At 38.4% G+C, this 27,082-nt stretch overlaps 1 protein-coding gene across 2 annotated transcripts in view; it reads left to right on the top strand.

The window, feature by feature from the left end:
• Positions 1-6,332: 6,332 nt before the first annotated feature.
• ABL2 (ABL proto-oncogene 2, non-receptor tyrosine kinase) overlaps positions 6,333-27,082 on the top strand; it is a 101,092-nt gene continuing 80,342 nt past the window's right edge. Inside the window, exon 1 of one of the 2 annotated variants that reach the window (XM_044757750.2) lies at positions 6,333-6,774. In XM_044757750.2, coding sequence (XP_044613685.1) covers positions 6,618-6,774 — 157 coding nt within the window. In that variant the 5' untranslated portion in view covers positions 6,333-6,617. The remainder of the gene's footprint in view (positions 6,775-27,082) is intronic. The other variant, XM_044757751.2, reaches the window with a different exon arrangement.

The following is a 27,082-nucleotide window of genomic DNA, read 5'->3' on the forward strand; positions in this document are numbered from 1 at the left end:
AGCGTAAGAACAGACACAGAGGCTTGATGAGTGCTCCCGGGAATAGCCCAAGAAGGGAAGCTTGAGAGTGGGAAGGGGGCAGAGGAAATTTATTCAATAGTGGGAATAAGATTGGCTGGGGTCCCTTCTGATTCTAAGAATCTACGCTTTTATGATTAGCCCAAGGCCAGGTAGCTAGTTAATTATAAAAAAGGATATGACCCTGTGGAAGACTGAAAACATGGACATACTATTTTGCTGGCCTTTCTATTAAGGGGTGAAGTCTGCTTCTCCATTCTTTAAATCTAGGCTGGCCTTGTCACTTGCTTTGATTAATAGAATGTGGTAGAAGTAATGTTGTGAGAGTCTTGGAGCCTGGGTCTCAAGAGATCTTGCAGCTTCTGTTCTTGCTGTCTTAAATCCTGAGACCACCATGCTGTGAGCAAGCTAAGCGTTATGGGTTGAATTTGTTCCCCAAAATTCACATGTTAAAGTCTTAACTCCCAGTACTTCACATTATGACCTTATTTGGAAATAGGGCATTTACAGAGGTAATCAGGCTGAAATGAGGTCATCAGGGTGGGTCTTAATCCCATAGGACTGACGTCCTTATAAAAAGGGGAAATTTAGACACAGATATATACACAGGGAGAACATCATGTGAAGATGAAGTAGAAATAGGAGTGACAATTCTACAAACTAAGAAGCACCAAAGGTTACTAGCAAATCAGGAGAAGCTAGGAGAGAGGCAGAGAACAGATTCTTCCTCACGACCCTCAGAAGGAATCGCTCTGCTGACACCATGGTCTCTGAGTTCTAGCCTCCAGAACTGTGAGGAAATCAATTTCTGTTGTTTAACTCCCCCCATCTGTGGTACTTTGTTTTGGCAGCCCTAGCAAACTAATACGCCTCTCATTCATTCTCCAATAGGTTAGATTGTTTGTATCAGTTTGCTAGAGCTGCCATAACAAAGTACCACAGACCCAGTGAGTTAAACAACAGAAATTTATTTTTTTCAAAGTTCTGGAGGCTGCACGTCTGAGAGCAGGTGTCAGCAGGTTTGCTTTGTTCTGAGGCCTCTCCTTGGTTTGTAGATGGCTGTCTTCTCCCTGTGTGTTCACACGGTCTTCCCTCTGCATGTGTCTCTGTTCAAATTTCTTCTAAGTACACCATGACTATTGGATTAGGGCTTACCCTAATGACCTCATGTTAACGTAATCACCTCTTTAAAGACCCTATCTTCAAATACAGTCACATTGTGAGGTACTGGGGGTTAGGGCTTTCACATATGAATTTGGGGGAACACAATTCAGCCTATAACAAGAGGCCATATGGAGGAGAATCGAGACACCCTAATCGATACCAGCACCAACTGCCAGATATGCGAGTGAGGCCATTGTGAACCTCCCAGCTCAGTGGACCCTCCAGCTGAATGCTGTTACATGAGTGAGCCTAGTTGGGATCAGCAGAAGAACTGCCCAGCCTCTCTATACAATTGCAGGAAGTAATAAGTCACTGTTGTTTTAAGCCGCTGGTTTTGGGATAGTTTGTTATGCAGCAATAGATAACTGAAACAATCCCATTTCACATAAATTCTAAACCAGGCCCAATTTCACTACACTGTAGTTAGTGATGGATACATGTTAAATGGATTGTTTAATCAGCTATTTCATTATTACCATAGAAAAGGATTGAGTACTAATTTATTAATTTAAAATGAATAGATGTTATTATTGCTACTGGTAACATTTATATAGCACTTTGCCAATTGTTTGAAATGGTCTCTTAATAATTTATAAAGTTTTTTAATCAAAGAAATATTGAATCATAGTCCCTTGGGGCTAAAAGGAACAACAAGAGTTCATTTAATCCATCTCCTTATCTTCAAAGAGAATGGCTTATTCTATCACAGCCAGATAAGAACCATTCTCCTCCTCATGATCATCCAAGAAGACTTGTAAAGTGTCAGCCTGTAAATGGAACTGTATTTGGCACTTTATAGGCCTTTAAAGACTTAATACAACAATGCAGAGACAAACAAAATCCAAAGTACTGTGTGCACAAACAGCTTAAAAATAGTGGAAAAGCAAGATGTGAGATATATACATATATCTCACATATATATATATCTCACATATATCTATCTATCTATCTACAATGGAATATTATTCAGCCATGACAAAGAAGGAAGTCCTGCCATTTGCAACAACATAAATTGACATGGAAGGCATTATGCTAAGTGAAATAAGTCAGAGAGAGAAAGACAAATACTGTATGATATCGCTTAAATGTGGAACCTGAAAAAGCCAAACTTATAGAAAGAGAGAGTAGAGTGGTGGCCAGCAGGAGCTGAGGACAGGGGAAATGAGGAGATGTTAGTCAAAGAACACGAACTTCCAGTTGTAAGATGAATAAGTTCCGGGAATCTAACGTACAGCATGGTGACTGTAGTTAACAATGCTATATTATATACTTGAAGGTTGCTGAGAGTGTAGTATTTAAATGCTCTTACCCCCGAAAAGAAATGGTAATTATGTGACATGATGGCGGTGTTAGCTAACTTATGGTGGTAATCATTTTGCAGTATACAACTATATCGAATCAATATGTGGTACACCTTAAACTTATACAATGTTTTACGTCGTTTATATCTTAATAAAGTTGGGAAAAAAAGAAAGATACTACATATGAAATGACAACCTTTTTTCTTCCAGTTTACCTACATAAACATTTTCAGCCCACGTAGATAATATAGACAGAGATAAACCTAACTATACAAGCATATGCATGTATTCAAGTAAAAGGAAAGATTTGGGAAAACATGACAGCTCTCAAATATTCGTAGGGCTGTTGTGTAGAAGAAAGGTTCGATTTGTTCTGTGTCGCTACTGAATAGAACTGGGACCAGGAGTGAAACAGGTGGAAGTTTCAGGGAGGCACGTGTCAGTTTATCTTTAGGAAGAACTTTTTAACAATTAGAACCCTTCAGAATAGACGGGCCCCCTGACTGGAGTTGTCATAGAGGGAATTCCAGGAGATTAGCCTAGATGATCTCTAAGGTTCTTTCCAACCCTGTGAGACTGAGCCACGTGTCAAAATTAAACACATTTGAGGGATGTAGAGGAAGGTGATTGAATTTTATAAGCAAAGAATTGTTAACAGCTGTGGTTGTTTTAGGTCTGGACCAAGTTGAGTCCAGGGAAGCTGTGAGGTCTCTATGGATGAGTCTGAAATTCTCTAATGAAGGAGGCAGCGTCTGAGCAGAATCCTGAATACTGTAAGAGGAGTTGCTCGGGAGCCACTCTGGAGATAATACGATTGTTTTCAAAGTCGTAGCTAAAAGAAGATATCTCAGAAAGAGACTAATTGGATAAAACATATATGCCTCCCATAGAAGGGTTGGGGGTTTGAAGAACAGGAGATGATGAGCATTAGACAATTATAATCCAAGGTATCCTGGAAGATAATTTTGAAACATTAGGTGAAAAATTTAGAATTGATGAAGGGGAGGGGGAATACGGTCAAAGCAACGAGAGGAAGAAATATCTTTGTTTTCCTATATTCCCTGGTGCTAGAGGTGAGGAACCCAGGAAGAAAAGGCAAGTAGCAGGAGAATCTGACAGAGAGGTGACCTGAGTCTAAATGAAGACTGTGTCCACAGAGGTGTAGAAAAAGAAGTAGATACGGGAGATAATGTAAGAACGTGGCAGTAGCCTGGAACTGCCGTCTAGTAAAGACAAGGACCAGTGAAGTGTTGCTCACAAGCTCCTTGCACTTATTACAGGGAAGGTACAGACGGTGAGCATCTCTGTCTTCAGTGTGCCTTGTTGCTGGTGATGTGTCTGATCTTTCATGCTAGCCCCTGGCCATCTTTCAGCTGAAGCCGTCCCTGTGCTACTGTGCAGCATCCCTGCTACTTTTTTCACCTGCTTTCCTTCCCTGCCTGGAGTTCACAGCTGCCCTCAGTTAGTCTGAGATGGTACTACTTGGGATTGTTTTCATGTTTTACATGTTTAAATGAAATTCTCAGGCAAATCACTTGGGCTTGGTATATTGAGATAGTTTCCCACACCTAATTAATTAGGTTTCTCTCTAGCCTATCACTACCCTCCCAATTCTGAAAGTTCTTATTTCACTTTGAAAACGAAAGAATGGAAAATATCCACAAGATAATGCATGTATCCTAAGTCTCCACTTAGAAGATATTTGCTTTACTCTGTATAGGATCTTAAGAATCAAGGGTAGAGGAATCTTCACATGCAAAACAAAGGTATTATGTAATAGTTACATATGCAGGTAGCTGGTGATAATCAGGTAGGAATGACTAATAAAGTGATATATGATTCTATATGTTTTTATTGGTTGATTGGTGTTTTTTAGTTAAATGCAAGGTGGCAGGTGGTAGAGGGGGGCTCACCTGAATAGATACCGTACAATTTGTTCCATAATCTAAATATAGAACACTTGAAGAAATTACGCTTGCAAAAGTTGATGGACTTCTGAAAACTTCATATTTTTGGTACTAATAGTGCTTGTATGACACGTTATATGCTATATGCTGTTTTAAGTGCTTTATATATATTAACCAATTTAATTCTCACAAGAGCCCTCTAAGGTAGGTACTATTGTTACCACCTCTTCACAGATAAACAACTGATGCACAAAAAGGTTAAGTATTTACACAAGAGCAAATAGCTAGTAAGTATCAGAGCCCAGTTTTGGACTCAAGCAATTTGGCTTCAACGTCCCTGCCCTTAACCACTGCACTATACTCATAGTATAGTATAGTATAGACTTATCTTTTATATACCATGCATGAATTAGCAGACTGTTATCCCCAAGTTAGAATTCTCCAGGATAATCAAACAGCAAACCAAATTCTGGCTCTATGATCACCTTTATCACTTGTGAATGACTTTTTTTTTCAGTAGTTGCAAACATTTTGGGAATTAAAAGTAAAAAAAAAAAGTATTTTAAGCACAGGAAAACTTTGATCCAAACGGAAAATTCATATTCTATCCAAGGCTAGAGCACAGTGTTTCTGTTCCCATTTCGGGGGCAATTTCAGTTATTTCTGGCCACGCCCTGGATAGCAATGGAATAATTTCATAATGCTCTTATAGTAGTGACTATCAGCGTCAGTGGCTGGTTCATCTAAGGTTAGCCTGGTTCCATGAAAGACTTGTAAAGGAGAGCTGCATCCACTTTCCTCCCAAAACCTATCCCAGTGGTTGTTCTAATGCTTCTTTGCAATGGTGCCCATCCTCTCTGCTTTAATTTTAAGTAAATTCTCAGCGTGTTACCTCCAATAACTGATACTTTTTATAAAGAAAACAGGGAAGCCAAAGGAATAGCAGGAGGATAATTATCAAGTTCTTTGAGAATTTAAGAAAGTGGATCAATATTAAGATGCAAGAATGTGCAGTGGGGAAGATGATAAGTGAATATTTATATATATATATGTATGTGTTTGCGCGTACAAGAAACACTTTTCTGCTTGAGTCACTCTCTTTAGACAATATAAGTTAAAGACGCGTAAGTTCTGACTCAGAAACAGGGTCAAAGATAGATTTTTCTGCTTCTTTGTCATCAAAAGAAGACCTGACCACGTGCACGGTATATAAAGCATGCCAGTGGGAAGATTAGTTTTCCATACTGTCGAGCATTGTAAGGGTAACAGAAACACACATGTGGTTAGATGGTAAAGTTCAAGAGGAATTCATGGTAATGTAATATGAGGATTGGGGCCACAAGTGCTTCTCCAATGAGACTGAAGAGTGCAGACAATCAAGGCGAGCGCAATTTAACATCATGAAATAATTTCGTCATGAAATAATTTACTACCTTCACGTAAATTTTGTATAATTTTAATTTTGACTCTAGGCCGCTGACAAGGGTGTTTAAAGGGATTCTTCTGGGCATTTTTAGGGATCATCACCCGGATGGCAAGCACCAAATGCCTTGTGCTTTTCTCCCAACTGTGCCTACTAACGAGCTGTGCACCTGGGCCGCTCAGGCCGACGGATCGATTGACAGGTGGAGGTGGGACAGAGAAGGCTTTAGACTGACCAACCCCAAAAGGCGGTAGCATGTGGAGCCGAACGTGGGATGGGTCGGCTAAGGCGGCTCCAGACGTGGGAGACCGAGGCGCCGCGAAGAAACGCAGACGCCGAAAAACCTGAAGCAGCGGTAGACGTGCCGACGAGGTGAGCGCTGGGGGACCCACCCAGCGAGGAGGCGGGGGCGGCGCGGGCGGGGCGGGGCTGGGGCGGGGCCGCGGGCCGCCCTCCCTCCGAGCAGCGGAGGTGACTGGTCGGGCGGGGGGGCGGGAGGCGCTCTGTCCCACGCTCTCCCGGCGCTCGGTGGTTTAAAGATGGCGGCGGCGGCGGCGACAGCGGCAGCGTTGGGGGCGCGGAGCCGCGGGCGGGGCAGGGAAAAGGAGAATCTGTGAGTCGCGGAGAGGCGGCGCGGCGGCTGCTGTGAGGAGACCGGGTGCGGAGCTGCCGGCGGCTCGGCCGTTCAGGGCCGGGGCCTGGAGTGGGAAGGAGAGGCCGGAGCAGCGCCAAGAGCCCGAGGCCGGAGCCGAGGAGGAATGTGACCGGGGGTCGGCGGGGGCGCGGGAGTACGCGAGCGCAGGGATGGGGCAGCAGGTGGGCCGCGTCGGGGAGGCTCCGGGGCTTCAGCAGCCGCAGCCCCGCGGGATCCGGGGCAGCAGTGCAGCCAGGCCCTCCGGCCGCAGGCGGGACCTGGCGGGACGCACCGCGGAGGCCGGCTTCAATATCTTCACCCAGCATGGTGAGTGCGGCCGGGAGCCGGCGTGAGGGCGTGGGGGAGGCCGGGCGTGGGGTTGGGGCGGGGTGCGAGGCCGACAGGCAGCCCTGGGGGTTCGAGGGGTGCCCAGGAGTGGGGGCGGAATCGGCTGCCATCTGGGCCAGTCACGGGAGACGAGTCACACCCCTCCCCCCTCCCGACTCCAGCCTGGCTGGCAGCTCCCGAGGGCGGAGGAGGAAAGAGAAGTGGTCTTAGGGACCGTGGATGGACTGTCCTCTATCCTGGGACGGGACTCTGCGTCTCGGGGAGGACGTGGACAGTATCCCCAGGGGAGGGAAGGATGAAGGGAGGTGTGAGCTCACTCCAGGAGGTGTTAGTATACATCGGTCTTGAGCGAAGGGAACGTGAGTTGTGCCTTGAGGGACTGGGAAATAGGAACTGAATCTCGGGAGATAGTGGCGTAAAAAGTGTATGTATAAGGCCATGAGCAGTGTCAGGATAGTAAGCAGTGCCCTGAAATACCCTTCTATGGGAAAGATAAGGTATCCCAGCGCTGTTGAATATTTCTTTTTTTTCAAACTGGAAATGAAGGGCTTTGCCAAACCATCCTCTGTTCTGCTCTTTTGAGTAGGACACCATTCTGAGATGGCTGGCGGAGGTGAGAGGTTGGTGGGCATGGTTAGGACTTTAGATATGAACAAGCGTTTTTCTTCCTACCGTACATGTGTATGTATACATACATAAATAATACCTCCTCTGTGTAGTCTGGAACCATTACTTTGACCTCATTTGCAAGGTATTTTTAGAATGGTTGTCTCCAAACTCTTTTAATCATACACTCTTGTCAGTGAAAGAGCGTTTACTCCAAGAATTTATGTATTTTTATTAATTACTAGTCCTACTGTACTAATATGTTATGTAACTTATAAATGTACACAGAAATAGAGTTTAAGAAAGGATGAGATGAAAAAATAAGTATTATAAGAGTTCTAATATATTTTTTTTCCTGCAGCCCAGTGGATCCTTTTGCAGTTTCCCTGAGCTGCAGCCACACCACTTTTGAGACCACTTTTCTAGAGGAAGGAAGAGTGGAGAAGGGGGGAAAAACAGAATTGACCTTCGTGGGGTTGAGATACACTAGGACCTGAGAGAGACGGAAAAGATAGATGTGACTTCTGTCTAAAGGACTGGATATGGATAGTTGAGGTTGGATGAGAGGTAGCAAAGTGGAGTTTCACTGAAGAGGCATATAGGAAATAATGAAAGGTAAAAGAGACAGGATGTTTTATACTGCACAATGTAGGGAAGAGGAGGAAGAAAAAGAAGTGTGAACCATTCGTTAGAAATGGAGTTTTAGAGGAAATAATGATCGATGGTAGTATGCAAAGAAAGAGATGAACCAAGGAGCTGTAGCTGCTAGGTGAGTAGTATCAGAGGGTTCTGGGTTTGGACTTTGTGAATAAGCTGAGTTATTTCTTAATGAAGGAGCTATAAGTGATTTGGGGCCATTTAGGCATTACATGTCTGCTGTTAAAGATGTGAGTGAGCTGCTCTTTCACATATATGAAGATTTTATGAAGGCACTATATGGGTTAATCTTATTGACATCACTTCCTAAAACACAGGAGGAAAGAATGAGTGAATAGTTTTCAGGGAAGAAATCATCCAAGTCACTTTGCTTTGTAGGAAGTGTTAGTTTGCATTAAACTTGGCCCATTAGGCAACGGTGATCCTTTTCCTCTAGCATCTCATTCAGGACATAAGATTTTCAGAGAAGGAGGAAGTCGTGGAAAATGGAATGAGAAGAGATTTTGAAGGATGGATAGGATTTGGATCTATGGAGCAAGAAAAAGAGGGCAGACTGGGCAGGAGAAACAACTTGAGCATGAACAGTGGGAATGAACATAATTTGTGCATGGGATAGTGAGGAGACATCTGTCAGGAATGAAGCAAATCCTCCAGGAGTGAATCCTAGAGCAAAATGGCAAGAATCAAGTTCTGGTCCTGGCTCACCTGGCTGGGTGATTTAGTCACTTGCCATCTTTGGTTTCTTTATCTTTAAAATGTTGGACTAGATTACTCTAAGCTACCTTCTCACTCTAAGATTTTGTGATTCTAATTGAGAAGCAGTGGGAAGAAAACTTTGAAGACGTTGGATGGGGCTAGGTTATGGAAAATGAGTCTGTATCGGTTTACCTCATTGATTAGTTTACAGGATACATCAACAAACCCAAGAATGAAATGCTGAAAGGCTGGCCTTGAGTGGAGGCAGTGGAAATAGGAGGGGTAAATTCTAGGGATGTTTCATTCATTCAACAAACAGAAGTATTTTGAGCACCTGTTACATACTGGGGATGTTGCTGTGAACATAACAAGAGTCCCTGTCCTTATGGAACTTAAAGGACTTCATGATTTGATATAGAGGATGAAAAAGGAGAGATCACTTTGGAATATTTATTAAGGGTGTAAACTCTGGAGCCATTCTGTCAGGATTTGAAAGCTTGCTTGGTTGTTTATTATCTGTATGACCTTGGGCAAGTTCTTTAAGTGCCTTGGATTCCCCATTTGTAAAATGGGGATAATAAGAGTACCTAGTAATAATAGTACCTAGATTAATGAGTTAATATGTGCCAGGCACTTAGAAAGAGCTGAATATGTGTTAGCTGCTGCCCCTACTACTACTGCCACTATTATTCTTGAAAATAAGAATGAGTCAAAGACTGTCAGGTTTTGAAAGTGGCTAAGATGATGATTATTCTTGACAAGTTTGGAAGTTAGAAGTCGATTGAAAGGATGGAAGTATGCTCAGTTTGTTGCCAAAGACTAGTATGAAAAGAATGCAATTAGCAAATAATATAGGAAACAAAGGTGGAGTGAGTACTGTTTTTAGACAGATGAGTGCTTATAAATTTTCTGTAGATCAGAGTTTTTCAACCTTGGCAGGATTGACATTTTGGGGTGGATAATTCTTTATTGTAGGGGGCTGTCCCGTGCTTTGTAAGATCTTTGGCAGCATCCCTGGCCTCTATTCACTAGATGCCAGTAGCACCCCTTTCTGGCAACCCTTCCCCCAAGCTGTGACAACCAGAAATGTTTTCAGACGCTGCTAAATGTCCCCTGGGGTGGGGACATTTAAAATTGCCCCTAGTTGAGAACCGCTGCTTAGAAACATGTGGTAGATTCTGAATAGAATGAATAAATGCATTAGATTCAAAAGCTCTTCATATCATTTGATGTTTGACACAAAAATCTGGATCCTAGAACTAGTGTACAAACCGCTGTTTTGAGTTTCAGTGTTGAAGTATTAGCACATAATTTCATATGTGAAAGTTAGATCTGACGGGGAGTTGAGTTCACCTGTAGGTTTAAATGTAGATCAAGTATTGTTAAGTAGTTAGTAAAAATGTACGTATGTTATAGAAATGGTTTATCAGAATCCATGATTTTTCTTCTGTAGAAAGAAGAAATGGTATTTTCTCATTGAAAATGAGGATAGTGTTTTTTTATTGTTAATATGTGGGTAGATTGTTATAATAATTTGCCTTGCCAAAAGTGATTTTTGTGAATGTAATTTAGAAGGAATAAAAATAATGGGGCTGTTTTGGGTATGAAAGGGGTGAGTACTGGGTGATGTTTCTGAACTCTGCTCTTGTACCTTTTGGGTGAGCTGATGTTTTGTGACCAGTAATCTAGGGTTGAATACTTTCTTGTCTTTTTAATATCTGACATACTTCACAACAGTTGAGTGATTTCACTTCAATTTTACTTCCTTCTCTCACTCATTTGCTGAAAATACTATTAAAAAATAACCTTAAATTGTGAAGTTTTGAATAATAAAAATTTTCCCTTAAACTCATCATTTTAAGTGGTCTTATTTATCTTCCTTTAAAACGTGGGTCTATACTTCATGTTTTAATCTTTGCAGAATGAAAGATGTAGGCACCCCAGGTTGAAGATGATACTGTAGAAAAGAGCAGGAAGGCTATTGTAAGGAAATTTTAATTTTGTGACCTAGTATAGAGGTCACTGATTCTTATGAGAGCTAAACTTTTAAAAAGTCAGCTGTTATATTTTTATTAACGTCCAAATCTGGGTAAGTTACAGATATGTAGCTGTATCTGTATTTTTTTTCCCCTGCTTTTTCTCCCCACATCCCCCCAGTACATAGTTGTATATTTTTTTTAGTTGTGACTCCTTCTAGTTGTGGCGTGTGGGGTGTCGCCTCAGCATGGCCTGATGAGCGGTGCCATGTCCGTGCCCAGGATCCGAACCGGCGAAACCCTGGGCCACTGAAGCGGAGTGCGCAAACTTAACCACTAAGGACCCTGTGGCAGGCACCCTGTATCTGTGTTTTTAACAAAGTGACAGAATAAGCTGTGGTACAGATTCTCTTATTGCAGCCTAATTGACAGTAAGGTCCCAGGTACATTATGAAGTCTGATGTTTCTCCTTGAGGTTCTTCGGCATGCTTTAAAAAGAAAACGAAAGCCAAACAAAAGAAAAACCAGCATCTTTCCCTCTCCAGCCCACATTCTATGTTGGTTTTTTTCCTGTCCCCTCTCTTTCTCTATCAAAATCAGGAATGATGATGATAATTTACATTTGTGTAGTTTTTTTTAAAGTTTATGAAGACCTTTTATGTCCTTTATCTCATTTGATCTTTACAACTACTCTGAAGTAGGTGAGGGCGAGTATTAATCCTCCCATTTTATAGATGAAGAGTCAGGAGAGTTAAGTGATTTCCCAAGGTCATATAGCTCGTAAATTATGGGACTGAAACTCGAGCCTTTATCTCCAAATCTTGCCATAGTCTAGAAATTTAGAGAACATGGGTTTTAGAATTAGATAGAATTGGATTCAAATCCTGCCTCATGTTTGACATTAGTAAATGGTTATGATTCCAGCCTCAGCAGATTGTTGAATTAAATAATAAAATTATGTAAGGCTCTTCACGAAGTGCCAAGCACTAAGTCCTCGAAAGTTAGCAATTTTGTTGTCATTGTTATTTACCTCAAGATGGTTGTGAAGATTATATGAGTAGTATGTGAGAATGTTTTGTAAACTATCTAAAACACTGCTATTGTCATCATGATGGCATGCTAAAAGTGTAGGATTGTCTTAGCGTTTACATTTTGTCTCTATATTCTCTCAAGTCTGTTTTTCTCTCAAGTGACTCTTGATTGTTAAAGGACTTTTAGGAAGCAGCAAATAAGAGAGAAATTTGGGGATCTGAAATCATAGGAGAATGAAGTCACATTAGTCCTACCTTCCTCTGAAGGTAAATGTTATCCTCTCAGGGAGATTTGCCTTAAGAGACTGGGTGTCAGTCAGAGGACAACACAGCCCATGGTTCTTTTTCACTCACTGTTCGTTCGGATGTTTCTTCCTTCAGAGAAGCTGAACCAGAAACACAGGCCAATGCAAATGTAAAGTTTAGATAGAGACCTCATTCTAAGCTGGCACATTTGTTTGCTGGTTAATATTTAATGACTTTTTCTATTATAACCTCCTTCATCTGACATCTTCTCTAAGACCTTTTTGTGCCTCCCTGTATTATTTCTACCTCTCGTTATAAAGTATCTTGTTAAAAGCATGTTTTAGTAGGACTTTTATACTCTTGATTTTGTGACCAAATTGGGCTTTTTCTCATGTACCACACACATGAGATTTCAGTATACTTCAGAATGTTAACCTCATCAATCTTAACAGATTTCTTCTAGAGTAGGTGAATTTGGAGTTTCTCTCTGGATACTTCACCAAATCATATACAACAGTCATTCTCGAACTTTAGTGTGGAGAGCTTGTTGCTGGGTCCCACCCCCCGAGTTTCTGATTCAGGTCTGAGATGGGATTCGAGAACTTGCATTTCTGACAAATTTCCAGGTGTTGCTGATGCTGCTGGTTGGGGGCCACACTTTGAGAACTGTTGGTAATGTGACGTTAAGAAGAGTTATGGATTAAAGGTGATTCAACAATTGTCAGTTGTGTCAGAAAACATACTGTATATGACTCTTTTCTTGGAAGTGGTTCAAAAGTCCCTTTATTCCTAGTCTAGTGTCCGCTAGACTTGGTCCACAGGCAAGTGTCCACTGTCTTGTACCATCTTTTTATTTTTTATTTTATTTTATTTTTTTGAGGAAGATCAGCCCTGAGCTAACATCTGCTGCCAATCCTCCTCTTTTTGCTGAGGAAGACTGGCTCTGAGCTAACATCTGTGCCCACCTTCCTCTACTTTATATGTGGGATACCTACCACAGCATGGCTTGCCAAGTGGTGCCATGTCTGCACCCAGGATCTGGACCAGCGAACCGTGGGCCACTGAAGCGGAATGTGAGAATTTAACTGCTGTGCCACCGGGCCGGCCCTTGTCTTGTGCCATCTTTTGATGGCAGGAAGAGATGATGTCTTTTTGCTTTGGCCTCAACTTTTTAAAAAAATCTTTTTGTTTTTTTATCTCTCTTTTTTTAAGTATTCATATGTTGAAGGTCTGTTGAGAGACATGCTTTTGAAAGAATCTTGAGTGTCAGGGAAAAGGCAGGTAGGACACACGGGGTTCTGCTGATGGACTTAGGATGGGCCTCAGTTCCTGGAAGAAGTGGTGAAGATATAATTGCCACCTATTGAGTGCTGTGTGCCATGCGTGTGCTAAGTACTTAATATCTGTTTTTTCATTTGAACCTCAGAAAACCATACTTACCCAAATTGAAAAAGACTAGAGACCAAAGAAATTGGGATACCTATTTGTAATTCTGTAGTTTTGGTATATGATGGTGTGTAGTTAACCTTCTTGGGTATGTGTGTGTGTACCTATGTATATGTGTGTATATGCAAAGGTCTTTAGGCTTCTTTACCCCATCTCCCTTGAGACCTGTGATGAGATTTTCAGGATAGTAGGCCGGGGTTAGATCTATGTCCTCTGTGGCTGTGGATTGAGACTTAGATGTTATTGTGATCTAATGAAGGGAGCAGTAGGCAGTCAACAATGCTATTTGGAATTTCACAGTAACATTGAACTACTGTCTTAACCTCTAGCCTTAGTGTTTCTAATATTTCTTATTTAAAGCATTTTATATCCCCCCCTGCACTCCCCCTGCCCCCTCTTCCCCACCCCTGTTGATAGATTACAACTCTTCTTTTCTCCTCTTGGCTTTTTAGAAATTGTCAAGAAGATTTAACAGGTATCAGTGATAGTGTATTGAGCTACTATAAGAGGATGAATGTACTAAGCCATGTTTCTTTATGAATGTGGAAAAGAGTATAAAATATTAGCTATATATACCCTCTAATATTTGTAATTGATTTATTAGACCATACTGGTAGAAGATCTTTAGAAAACCACTGACTGACAATATTGTATACTGATTGCGTAAATATTTGTGTAAATGACTCTTGGATTCTAAGATATTGGGTTGTAAAAATTGATTTCTTTACCTTGTATCCTTTACACACAATACTTGCCACATAGTAGGTGTTTCTGAGTAATTGTGGAATAATTTTTTCTTATTCTACATCCTTTTCTGTATTTCTATAATAGTCATTGTCAATTAAAAACATTTTAAATGACAACATGTCTGATTAGTAATAGTTTTGCTTGATAAAACTGTGTAGGTAGCTATTTTTTTCTCTGTATCCTAGTGTACATCCAGATGTATAGAATATCCAGATGTAGGAGCTTATATGCTAGGGTGTTTGTTTTGAGGCTAAACATAATTTTAGGGGGGCATTATCTTATAGAATGTTAATATTTAAAATGGAGTCCTCCAATGATCTTGAATTAGAATCTGTGTAACCACTTAAAGTGATATATTTAGTTTATTATTGCAGTATGCAACTTAGAATAACCTTTTTTTCTTTTTTGTGTAATACGGCAGAATTAAGAAAAATTTTTAGCTTAACAGAGTGTTTTCTGTGTTTCTTTATTCACTTATTCTACAGTAATTGCCTATGTTAATGTCTCCGAGAGAGTTTTTAGGTATAATTTAGAACTGCTGTCCGAGTGAATGATGCTGCTTAAATAGATGTTGATGAACACCCTCATGAAACAGCTAAAAAATTAGTCTTGTTTTGTGTGTCTTTATCTGCGGAAGTGTGATATTTTGTACAATAGCTATTGGTTAGTAATCTCTGCATTTTTGGATTGAGTGCATAATATCAGTATGTAAACTTGTCATTATACTAATTAGAAAAATTTCTCAGTATTATTTTCAGTTGAACTTTTACTCAAATGCATAGATTAATACATATTAAATATAATACTATGCCAAATTTAGCTTTGGTTGCTTAAAAAAATAACTACATTGAGCTTTTTAGCCCTCTGCTTCATATTGTAAGCGTGCTGAGTCTGTGGTGGTGGTGGTACTGCCTGCTCCTCCATGGTGAACTCTGCCAGTATTGGCTTTTAATCCAGCAGAACACAAAGCTCAGCAGGCCCAGGCAATTTATATTCCCTGGTTTGCTTTCCAAGGAGAGGGAGGGTTTAGAAACCTTTCGCTTGATGTGGTCAAAGTCAAAGGAAATGTTTTGTGGCTTAATATAATATAGAATATGAACATATGCAATTTGGTTAGCACGTTCCCCTCTCTTCTAATTCCAGCAAATTAAAATAACAATACTGAGTTAGGACTGAAGATTGCCACTTAGCATTTTGTGGTTCCAGACAGTTATTAAGAAAACACTTTCCTAAAACTAGCAATACCAACAGGTACAATTCGTATCACTCGTCTGTTTCTTAGAGGAAAGAAAAGTTGATAACGTGAAAGTTTTTGTTATAGTAGCTTTCTTTTATTAATTTTGAAGTTTGTATTTTTTAATTGCATAAAAAGATAGGAAGAGGTATTTCAGTGTAAAAAGGAAATCAGTACAGGGGCTGGCCCGGTGGTGTAGTGGTTAAGTTCAGGTGTTCCACTTTGGCTGCCCCGGGTTCATGGGTTCGAATCCTGGTCGTGGACCTACACACTGCTCATCAAGCTGTTTTTGGATGGAGGTGTCCCACATACAAAATAGATGAAGATTGGCATAGATGTTAGCTCAGGGCCAATCTTACACACACACACACACACACGCACGCACGCACGCGCACACACACACAAGTCAGTACGGAAGCGTATAGACCTCAGAGTCACCTTTGATATTCCTACCCACAATCCGTATTCCTTTATTAGAGGAAACTACTGCTTATTGTTTGTGTATTTTCCCAAAACTTGTCTGTGTGTTTACATATATATGAGTGTACATCTTAATACTTCTCTTGACATTTTGTAAATGGCATTATACTATATGAATTTTTTCCTTTTAAATTTGTTTTTTGTGCTTAATATGTCTGGAAGACATTTCTTTGCTAGTATGTGTAGGTTTCTCCTTCTTTCAACAGCTTTATAGTGTTCCATACTTTAGATATATATTTAACCATTTTGTTTAGATAGTAACCATTTTCTTATTGATGAATATTTGTTTACAAGATTATTAAAAAATCTCCTGTTTTTTTCTTTTGGTATTTTTTGTCCTTACATTACCAGCTTGAACTTATCTAAAATTTATATGTATGTTTATGTATATGAATGTATGTATTTGAGGTTGGAAATAATGTGTTTCCGTTGTACTGATACTAATTAGTGAGTAGTTCATCAATTCCCACTGTTTTGAGGAGTCATGTTTCTCATATATTAAATTCTCAGATTTACACTGATCTTTTAAAACTCTCTCCATGGTTCCATTGATCTTTCGCTTCCTGAACATTGTTAACATATTACTTTAATTATAATATAATTTAATTATAAACTTAAAGCGTATGTTTATCTGTGTAGCTTCCCATTATTGTGTTCTTTTTCAAAGTTTATTTGGATGTTATTGCATATTATATCTTCCAAAGATCCTTAGGATCAGGTTGTTAAGATTTAGAAATCTTGATGGGATTTTCCTAGTGATTGTATTGAATTATAGGTTAATTTGGAGGTGAATTGACAGTGCAGCATTAGGGTGTCCTTAGATCCAAGAATGTGGTGTCCCTTTGCCAGTCTAGGTCATCTTTTATGTCCTTAAGTGAAGGATTTTTCATTTTCTTCGTATTGTTTTGGACATTTCTTGTTAGGCTTATTCGTGGTCATTTAATAATTTTTGTTGTAAATGTAATCTTTCTGCATTGCATTTCCTAATTGCTTATTGCTGGTATACAGGAAGACTAGTGATTTTTGTGTGTCAGTCTTGGGTCTGGTTGCCTTACTGTACTTGTATTACATCTAATAATTTTTCCTTTAATTCTCTTTCTAGATAGGCAGTCATATTTTCTGTAGTAATAACTTTCTATCAACATTTTTATTTTCTTAAAACTGATATTCTAACAGAGCTTTTTTTTATAAGGTTTATTCTGAAGGAGGGTTCAGGCTATCATTACTATCCATCCTGATCACATTTCTGTGATACATAATCTACTCTAAGGCATTTGGTTGGAGGAGGTGTGGTAGAGGTAGAGGTGGGTTGCAGGGGGGAGAGATCATCTACCCTTGTTTCTTAATGAATTCTGGCTATTATAGTAGTAGTAATAACACGTTTTGTCCATTTGCTTTCTGTAAAATATCAAAAGTATATATAGTATCTATATCTAAAGTATATATAATAAATGTGTATATACACATATATGTTATATATATTATAAATATATCTTGAGAGATTTGCTGCTGTACTGTATTTTAATAGGGCAACTAGAGAAATTGCTGTTCGTCCACATTTTGCATAAAGAAATGCCATTATTTGTGGTTAGCGTCTAGAATAAAGTGTACAATTACTGATTCCTTTATGTTTTTACACTGAGCAGAATGTTAAGTTTGGTAAATACATTCCTAATGTTGACAGTTCATAGTCATGGTGCTGCATCAGCCGTTGAGACCTCTGAGCATAGCTTTAGGTAAATATAAACCTTTTAGCTTTGAGAAAAGATATATTCTATGGATACTGTAGAGGAGTTTCTATGGATACTGTAGAGGAGTTCTAGATTCTCTTCAGATTGTATCTGGACTTGGGTTTAGCTTTTGAATCAATATATTTTTATAACTCTGCTGATAATCAACAACTAACTCCAGGGCCAGATTCAGTATGGAATGATTAATTCTGTCAAACTGATATTTAAGTTTTAAGGAGGTCTCTAGAAAGAATATTTTCTTTTATAAAAATGTTTATTTATCAGAAGTTTCTGATACCAATAAACTCTGCAGTCTGTTCTAAGTGTGTGAATAAAGCATATTTTCAAAAGGAGATATTTCACACATACAGAAAAATACAGCAAATAACATAGAAGAATATCTAGATACCCACCAGATTTATCAAACGTTAATGTTTTAATCACATTTTTTAAAAAAGAAATAAGACATTATAGAGATAGTTGAATACTTATTGCAGACCTTCTTCTCAAACCCATTCTTCTCCCTTCCCTGTATCAGGGAGTACTACCCTGAAGCAGTACCCTGAAGTATCAGGTTAATGCTACCCTGATGATGTTTCTCCTTCTCCTCTGAGTAGTTGCATTTTGTTCCACTTGTAATTGTCAGTAGTGTGTGTGCGTGTGTGTCACAGTTTGTAACTTTGTATGTTTGAAAGATTTACATAAATTCTATACCAGATGTATCATCTTGCAACGTTTTTTCTATATTGTGTGTCTTTGAGATATCCATGTTGAAATAATATAGGTCAGTATTCCGTTGTATAACTATACCACAGTTTGTTCAGAATTTTTCGTATTGATAATAGATTGTTTCTAGTTTTGTGTAAAATAAATACTTGGAGTTGCTATTTGCTCTGAGTGGAAAACGCTTTTTGGTTATTTTTATCAGAGAAATACATGCAGACAGTTAAACAGTGAAAGAATATGACAAGATTTGAAATGAAAAAAATTAGTAGCCCCTGTCTATCTCCCTTCCTTGATTGGCACTGTCCAATGTGGCAGCTAATGAGTAAATATCCTTTGTCGTAATATAGAAGAGCTGTGTGAAAATACACACTGTATTTCAAAACTTAGTATGAAAAAATGAATGTAAAATATCACATGAATATTTTTATATTGATTACATGTTGACCTGTTTTAGTCATATCAGATTAAATAAAATAGATTAAAATTAATTTTACAAATCTAAAAAATTTAATGTACCTACTGGAATCTGTAAAATGATATGTAGCTCACGTTATTTCTCTTGGACAGTGCTGCTTTACATGATAAGCTCTGTGAGAGCAGGAACTTGATGTTGTTCACTGGTAGAATTCTTGTGCCTTTGACAGTGACAGGCACCAAATTGACGCTCAATAAATATTTAAACGAGTTGATGCGTTCAGCACATAGGGAGAAAGTAGTTTCTTCATTGTTTGCTGAGAGATATTATACCTGGCAGGTTGCAATGCAGAGGTTAGTCCATAAAGATGCTTTGAACTAACCTGAGTTTTCTTTGCAGTTATGGATGGGCAAAAAGTTACTCTAAATTTGGCTTTATTATCCAGTGTATTTATGTTTTCCCTTTTATAACCCTAGTTTTAGCTTACCTGCACTTTTAAATCTTAGTATGAAAACCTTATGAAATCTTCTCTCTCTATATCTTTCATTTTCTATTTTCTTTTGTTCTGTCATTAACCCTACTGTTTGGAAAAATTTTAATGTATTTATAACTTCTTTCATCTAATTATTTCCAGTTTTCTGTTTCTTGAAATTATTAACTATTTTCAAAGAGAAAAGTCATCTTGGCCATGGGCTGTGTCAAGATGGCTTCAGCTCTGGGCAAATTTTCTATCAAGCTGTTCTTTTCTCAAGTCTGGTCATGCATATCCTTTTATATTTATATATTTCTTTCTTCTTGGCAGCATATAAAAATTTTTTATTTTTATACTATAAAATTCTTCCTCTCTTTTTTCTCCATCTTTATTGAGATGTAATTGACATACCACGATTGTGTTAAGTTTAAGGTGGACAACTGTTGGTTTGATACATTTATATATTGCAACGTGATTGCCACCATAGCGTTAGCTGACACCTCCATCAGGTCACATAATTACCATTTCTGTCCATTTTATAATTTGTTCTTGTGCTATCGAGTTGTATAAAATTCTTCCTCATAAAGCTTAAGAGCTTGATAGGTAGATGTTTGACAAGTCTTTCTTAAAGGATTATTTCTTAACATTTACATAATTTATCACCTATTTCCTTTGATTTTGGTTGTCCTTCTGGTTTAGGAAATTTTGACACTTTCCCTTGTTTCCGCATTATTTGCCTTTTCTGTATCCTCTGATGTCCTTATATTATAGATTAGTTTTTACTGATCTTTTTTCCATGCCTCACCATTGGTTTTTCATTATTATAAAATTTCACCAAATTTATTTTGATTTACTTGTGTTGAACTATTGCATATTCTGCTGTAGATGATTCTTCTACCTTAGCAGTTTTCTGTGGGTAATGTGTGTGCGTAGGACTCTTGGTTACAAATAATAGAAACCAAGTCTACTTTATGTAATACATCGAAAATTTCTATGGAGGTGTTGGAGGCTCGCGGAGAGGAAGGCAGCTAGGCTGGCCTACAAGAAGGAAGTGGAAGACTGCTAGAAACTGAGGCAATGTTTATTTCACGTCTGTTTTGGCTTCTGTTTGCTCATTTTCTTCTCTCTTAGACGTTTACTTCATATCACACTTCTTAAAAAAGATCTCTGCTCTCATCAAAAGGACCGTCTGTAGTAAACTTTAATTTCTTAGTCTCAGTTCTGTTTCCCAGGAGAGTCACTGTGATTCTTGGTCAGATCACCTATAACAGGGTTTGTCGACCTCTGTAATATTGACATTTAGGGCTGAATGATTCTTTGTTGTGGGACTGTCCTGTGCAATGTGGGATGTTTAATGGCATCTCTGGCCCCCACCAACTAAATGCGAGTAGCCCTCACTTTCTAATTGTGACAGTCACAAACTGACTCTAGATAATGCCAGAATCTCCTTGGGGGTGAAATTGCCCTTGTTTGGGAACCACTGACCTAGAATGTATTTGGCTGCCATGAGCCTACTGGCATGCGAGAGGGACATTTCAGGAAGAGTCAGGTACTAGAAACGCGTGGTAAGTATTTCAGTTTTTGGTAGCAACTATAAATTTAACACTGTTTTTCATTATTGTTTGGTGTCCCCTTTGAAATGTTTATTTTCTCATTTAAAGTTTTTGGCATTAACATGTTTCTGATAAAATCTTCAACTGGAGTTGTAGAGCATGCTGGTTTTGGCCATTTCTCTGAATCTCTAGATTTCTCAGTCTCCTATTGGTTTGTTCTTTTCCTTTTCCCCGAGGGTGAATACGTGTATATGTATGAGGGTGGTGGTTGTTTCAAGGTAAAATTTATGATTTTGGTAGCCAGACAGACGTAGGTATAAAAATTTAGACCTGGAAGAAACAGATGAGTAAACTAATGCTTAGAGAGATGAAACGAGTTGATCATGGACATACAGCTTGGTAGGAACGCACAGAAGGATTAGAGTCTAACTTATTATTTTTCTGGGTTGGCTTGCTGGTTATCTTTTGTTGGCACCTCCTTTTACCTTTTAGTAGTGTAAGTTATATAATTATTCAGCATTTATGTGCCAAACTCTGTGCTGTGAATGTTGTTTAATCCTCGGCCAATAAATGATGAAAATGGGTCTCAAAATAAGATGTATCTAACTCTAGAAACTGTGCTGTTAACTGTTATGCTGGAATATTAGCATCGTAGCATTGGGAAAGGATTGGTTGCTTGTGTGCCAGACACTTTATTTTATTATCTCATTTAATCCTGAAAACAACCCTGGGAACTATACATATTTCCTGGTTTTATAGATAAAGATGTTTAGCTGAGAGAGATTGTGTCTCCTGCCTTAGGGCCACATAACTAAGCAAAATTTGACTTAAAGTTTTGTGATTTTCCCAATTCTGTGCTGCACCTAGAGGGAAGAGGGATCCTGCACTGATGCTCCACTGTCTTCCCAAAGCCTTCATGGTAATGTAATAAAAGGAAAAGCAAACTGTAACAAACATAATTCACTTTATTAAGGATTAATAAATATTAGTTTTGTTCATTTTGAGACTTAGCTTTCATGTACTATTTTTGTACCTTTCTCAGATTTTTTTAGAATTGAATTTAAAAGAAATATTATTACAAGAAAGCTAGGTAATTATTATTACCAGGAAAATATTTCTTTCAAAAACTATATTTAAGAGATTGCTGATCTATCAGGAATGACTTTGTGTTTTCTCCCTTATCTTGATGTAAGCAAATTATTTACACTTGCAATTCTTGAAGCATTTGGGTTTTCCAGTTGAGTGCTTTCAATTATTAACACCAGTCAGAGCTGTAACCATTTATAAGCTTGCTGTTAATAGCATGGACTCTTGGTGTTAGACTATGTGGGTTTAGATCCTGGATTAAATTTATGATTTTAGTATCTTGACATAGGTATAAAAAAATTTAGAACCCTAAGAGACCTGAGAAATTATATATTCCTGGGCAAGTTATTTATTTTGTATGCATCTATTTCCTCATCTGTGAAATAGTCATGCTAATAGTACCTACCTTACAACTTGTGAGAATTAAATAATTGTTACATGTAAAATTCCCAGAGAGTGCACGGTGAATGGTAGGTACTCAAAAAGTAATAGCTATTATCATTTTTTTTAAAGTTGCTATTCTAACATTTTTATTGGTTAATATACTTGTTTGAAAATTTCTAAATTCATTTAAAAAATAGTTATGATCATGTTAAGGCTGAGATAATTTTGAGACCTTAATACAAGGTAGTATATTGTATTTAGGTTTATTCTGTGCCTAGGTTTAATTACCAGATTTCAGTGCTTCTGGATATATAGGTAAATATAACGTATAGTTTTGTTTTGGTACAGTTATCAACATTCTGATTGGATATTTCTAGCACTTAGGTAAATCATAATCTTTCTTTCCTCCCTCACAAAGGGCACGTTGAAATAATCCTAAAATATCTTACTTATATAGATAGAAAAGCTAGTTTTAGGGGCCTTAAGGAAAAAAAAAAAAGGAATGGTGAGCCAGTGGAGCTAACTCCAGAAGGTGGTGGAAGGGAGAATTGTATGTGGGCACACTGGGGATCATGACACTCCATGGATAAGAATCATTGTACAGCTGGCCTCGTAGAAACTGGAGCTGGTAAGCCATTAGAAATTAAGACTGAATACTCCATCTTTTTCTTTCAGGGGCTTCAAGGTTTGGCATCTTTGTTGCTCTGTACATCTGTTCAGTTTTCATTTCTTCCAGCTGGCTTTCTCGGTTTCAGCTTGTCTGTGGAGTGTAATGCCTGCTCAGCTTCTCTCTATCATGACAACTCTCAATATATTCCTTTGGCATTTATCCCTTCTGTTAAATGGCTCAGTCTTTTTCTCCTAAAATTTAGATCACTTGTTTATTTATTGAATGGACAGTACCTTTGCATGGTGCAAAATTCAAATGGTACAGATGTGTTTCTGCCACCCCCTTTTCTCCTGGCCATTCAAATTTTGGTAATCCAAATCACCAGTTTCTTGTATATATTTCCAGAGATGGATTATGTATATATTTACATGTGTGTATGCATGTATATCCTCCAGTCCTTTTTTTTTTAAGACCAGTGGAAGCATATTATATAATGGAAGCTTATGTATACTTTTTTGCATCTTACTTGTTTCACTTAATTTACCTTGGAGATTCTTCCATGATAGTAAATAAAGAACTTGCTTTAAAAAAATGAAAAGCAAATGAATGTGTAGCATTTCATTGTGTGGATGAATTATGTAATTAGGTTGTTTTCAAATAGTGCTGCAGTGAAAAACCTTAATGTAGATTTCCCCTACTTTGTGCAAGTACAGCGTTCCTATGAAACTTATCATAAGCTGAAATGGTGTAAAGTGGAGAAGCAATTACTGTTAATTTATATAGGAAGAATTTTTGAGTATTTTCCCACCCCTAAAATAACCTACCAAGTCGTTACCAAATAACATGTAACACCTAAAATAACACTAACATGTAGTAAAAGCAGGAAGAATATTATACACAGCCTCTAGGAAGTGGAAATAATGTATGTACAGTGTAGTTTCACTTACCAGAATTGGGAAGACGAGAAGCACACTGGAAGACAGAGGTGGTGGTGGTGATGGTGTGTTAGGCTGTTGTTGGAGGCTGGGGTGGTGGGAGGTACAGGAGGCTGGGGTGTCGGAGAGAGAGGAGAGGGTCGTCTGTGAATATCTCAACATCATCTGAATCCATCAGGATGGGCAGCTCACTGATGTCTGCGCCTACTTCTGTGTCCCCCTGCCTTGATTTTGAAGGTTGAGGCTGGTCGGCTGATGTGGAAGCCTTGAAGTACAACAGTATGTTTGCCTGCTTAGCCTCTGTAACAGCTTGTTGCAAAACAAATGCTAAATGCTGTTTTTGCTTTTTTCTTAAAAAAAAAACAAACAAACCCTCTTTGGATGTCTTTTTCTTTTAAATGTTTTGTTTTGTTTTTTGCGGAGGAAGATCCACCCTGAGCTAACATCCACTGAAAATTCTCCTTTTTTTTGCTTAAGGAAATTAGCCCTGAGTTAACATCTGTGCCAGTCTTCCTCTAGTTTGTATGTGGGTCACTGCCACAGCATGGCTGAGGAGTAGTGTAGGTCCATGCCTCGGATCCGAACCTGTGAACCCGGGCCACTGAAGCAGAGCGAGCCAAACTTAATCTCTGCGCCATGGGCCTGGCCCCTAGATTTCTTTCGGTCAGTGAAAACAGATACTAATGTAGGTCTTCATAAAAGTGAAGTGGCATAAAGCGAACTTTTGGGTATTGGGGGAAACCTGTATGTATCATTTTAAACATGTGCTAGTTGGCTATAGAATAATGCTTTGAATTGGAATTGCTCACAGAAAGGATATAAGGATTTCAAAATAACTGTTTATTGAATAAACTATCTTTTATCCACCTTTTTGTGTACTAAAATCCTGTGTGCATTTGATTGTATTTCTGGATTTTCTGTTCCGTTGATTTGCCTGTCTAATTAAGTGCCAGTATCACACTGTTTTAATGACAGTACTTTTATAATGTGCAGTATAGCATGGTGGTTAAGAATATAGGATTTTGTGCTAAACTACCTTGCTTTGAATCTTCACCACTTCCTTAGCTGTTTGACTTTGGGCAAATTACTTAACATCCCTGTAATTCACTGTCCTTATTTGTAAAATGGAGATGATAATACCTATCTACTAGGGTTGTTATGGAGATTAAATGAATTAATTTATATAGCATGCTTAGAGCAGTGTTTGGCGTGTAGTTAGTGCTATATGAGTATTAGCTCTTTATTATTGCTGCTATCCGGTAGGGCTAGTTCTTCATTCCTCTTCATTTTCAGAATATTCCTAGCTATTCTTGCTTGCTTATTTTTTTATATTAAGTTTAAAGTCAGTTGATCTGTCTGATTAGGATAGCCTGTGTTGTGGGTTGATAACAGCAGCTCCCCCTCACCCAAGTCTTAATGGATTAACACATCAAAAGTTTGTAACAGTAACACTGCTGTTCAGTGTGGATCAGTGTGTGTGTGTTTGGAGGGCTTGGCAGGAGGTGGGAGGGGGGCTTTGCCCATCTTTTGTCACCCAGAGAGCCAGGCTGACAGTGTCTTCCACCATCATTCTAGAATACTAGCACTTGCCATTGCAGAGGGAAAGAGAGAATGGTGAATCAAGTACTAGTGGAAACTTTAAAAGCCAGAAGAGATAATACATCACTTACTCCTAGATTTCGTTGGTTGAAGTCAGTCCTGTGGCCTCACATCATGCCAAAGGGATGGGGAAGGTGCAGTTTTGCTATGTGCCTGGAGGGCAGCTAGAAATGTTAGATGGAGAGCAGTAATGACTACCATAGTTTACTCTGCTGGTTGCTAAATAGTGGGTCACTCTTTGTGTTATATGCAACGCATTAACCTGCTCCCTTAGATAGAAAACCCAAATTTCTATCTAGTAACTGTGTTGAGCTCAAACTCTAGAATCTCTGAGTGATGTTCAGAGTCTGCTGGTTCGTTTCAGAGGAGGTTTCTTTTGTCCACTGTGAATGAAATAGATAAGTTATCAGCAGGTCTATTAGAAAAGCATCCTAATTAGTATTTTGTTAGGCTCTTTGGTAGGTGGTGGGAGTGGAGATGCTTGGGAACTTCCACTTTTAACTCTACATATGTCTATATTATTTGAATTTTTCTTTTTACAGTGAGCAGGTATTGTGTAAAGAGAAATATCTTAAGACAACCTACCATAAGAGAGTTCTCTTATTTCTTATTTATACTAAATTAAATAATGTATAAGTGGTACAACCAGAGGTGGGGTCTAATGTAAGACTTACTCCTAAGTCACTGTGCTTTCCGGTATACCAAGATGCCTCTCTTAATGTGTGGTCTTCTGTGTATAGCTTTCTAGCAATAATATAAATGTGATTTTTTTGTTATTTTCAGTGAACAAAGAAAGAACAAACGCTGTTTACTTTGAGGAAGATGATCTTTGGGAAAATAATAGAAGTGAAGAATGATCTAAGACAGTTACCTTGAGAGGAGGACCTCAGTGAAAGGACAGTCATTACTAATAGGGAGGCTGATGGTGCACATTAACTGCTTTCTAACTTGAAGATCTTTCCTGGAGTATTTATTTTTATTTTATTTTATTTGTTTTTGGTCACTAAGTTTTAAGAGGACAGCTTACAAAGCCAACAGAAGAATGGCCAAGTGTCAAATGTTTGTATTTTATGTTATTGTTTGTCCAAGTATAAAATGATCTTGTTCAGTTCAGATCTTGTTCTCAAAATACAAAGATCTTTGTCTTTATTAAACTAGATAAAAGAAAAAAGCCATTTATTTACTCTTTTCCTTCATTTCTTTAAAGGGAAAGAAAAAAATTTTTTCCTTATTACAAAAGCAGTATATTTCATTACGGGAAAAAAAGAACATAAACAAAAGTAAAACAAACCCCAAAACTTGCCTTCCTGTTCGGAGATAACAGTCATTGAAGTTCTGGGGTGTATCCTTTTAGACCCTCTTTCGTGCATATAATTTATATTGTTAAGCAAAATGTATACAAAGCATACATGCAATTTTTTCTCAGTTGTCTTTTTTCATTTTATGTATTTTGAAACTTGTAAATCTTAAAGGAGAAAAGGTTTTTTGGCCCTCTTTTTAGAACTTCTTTTGCATTTACTCCTCACACTATTTAACATCCATACTTTCATCTTACAATTTTTACTGTTATTCCTGTTTCCTCCTTAGATTAAATTCCTTGAAGGCTTCTGTATTCTTCATTCCACTGAGCTCAATGAAGTTTATTTAAGGACAGGATA

The sequence above is a fragment of the Equus asinus genome, chromosome 25, assembly GCF_041296235.1.
Source record: "Equus asinus isolate D_3611 breed Donkey chromosome 25, EquAss-T2T_v2, whole genome shotgun sequence".
Classification (NCBI taxonomy): domain Eukaryota; kingdom Metazoa; phylum Chordata; class Mammalia; order Perissodactyla; family Equidae; genus Equus; species Equus asinus.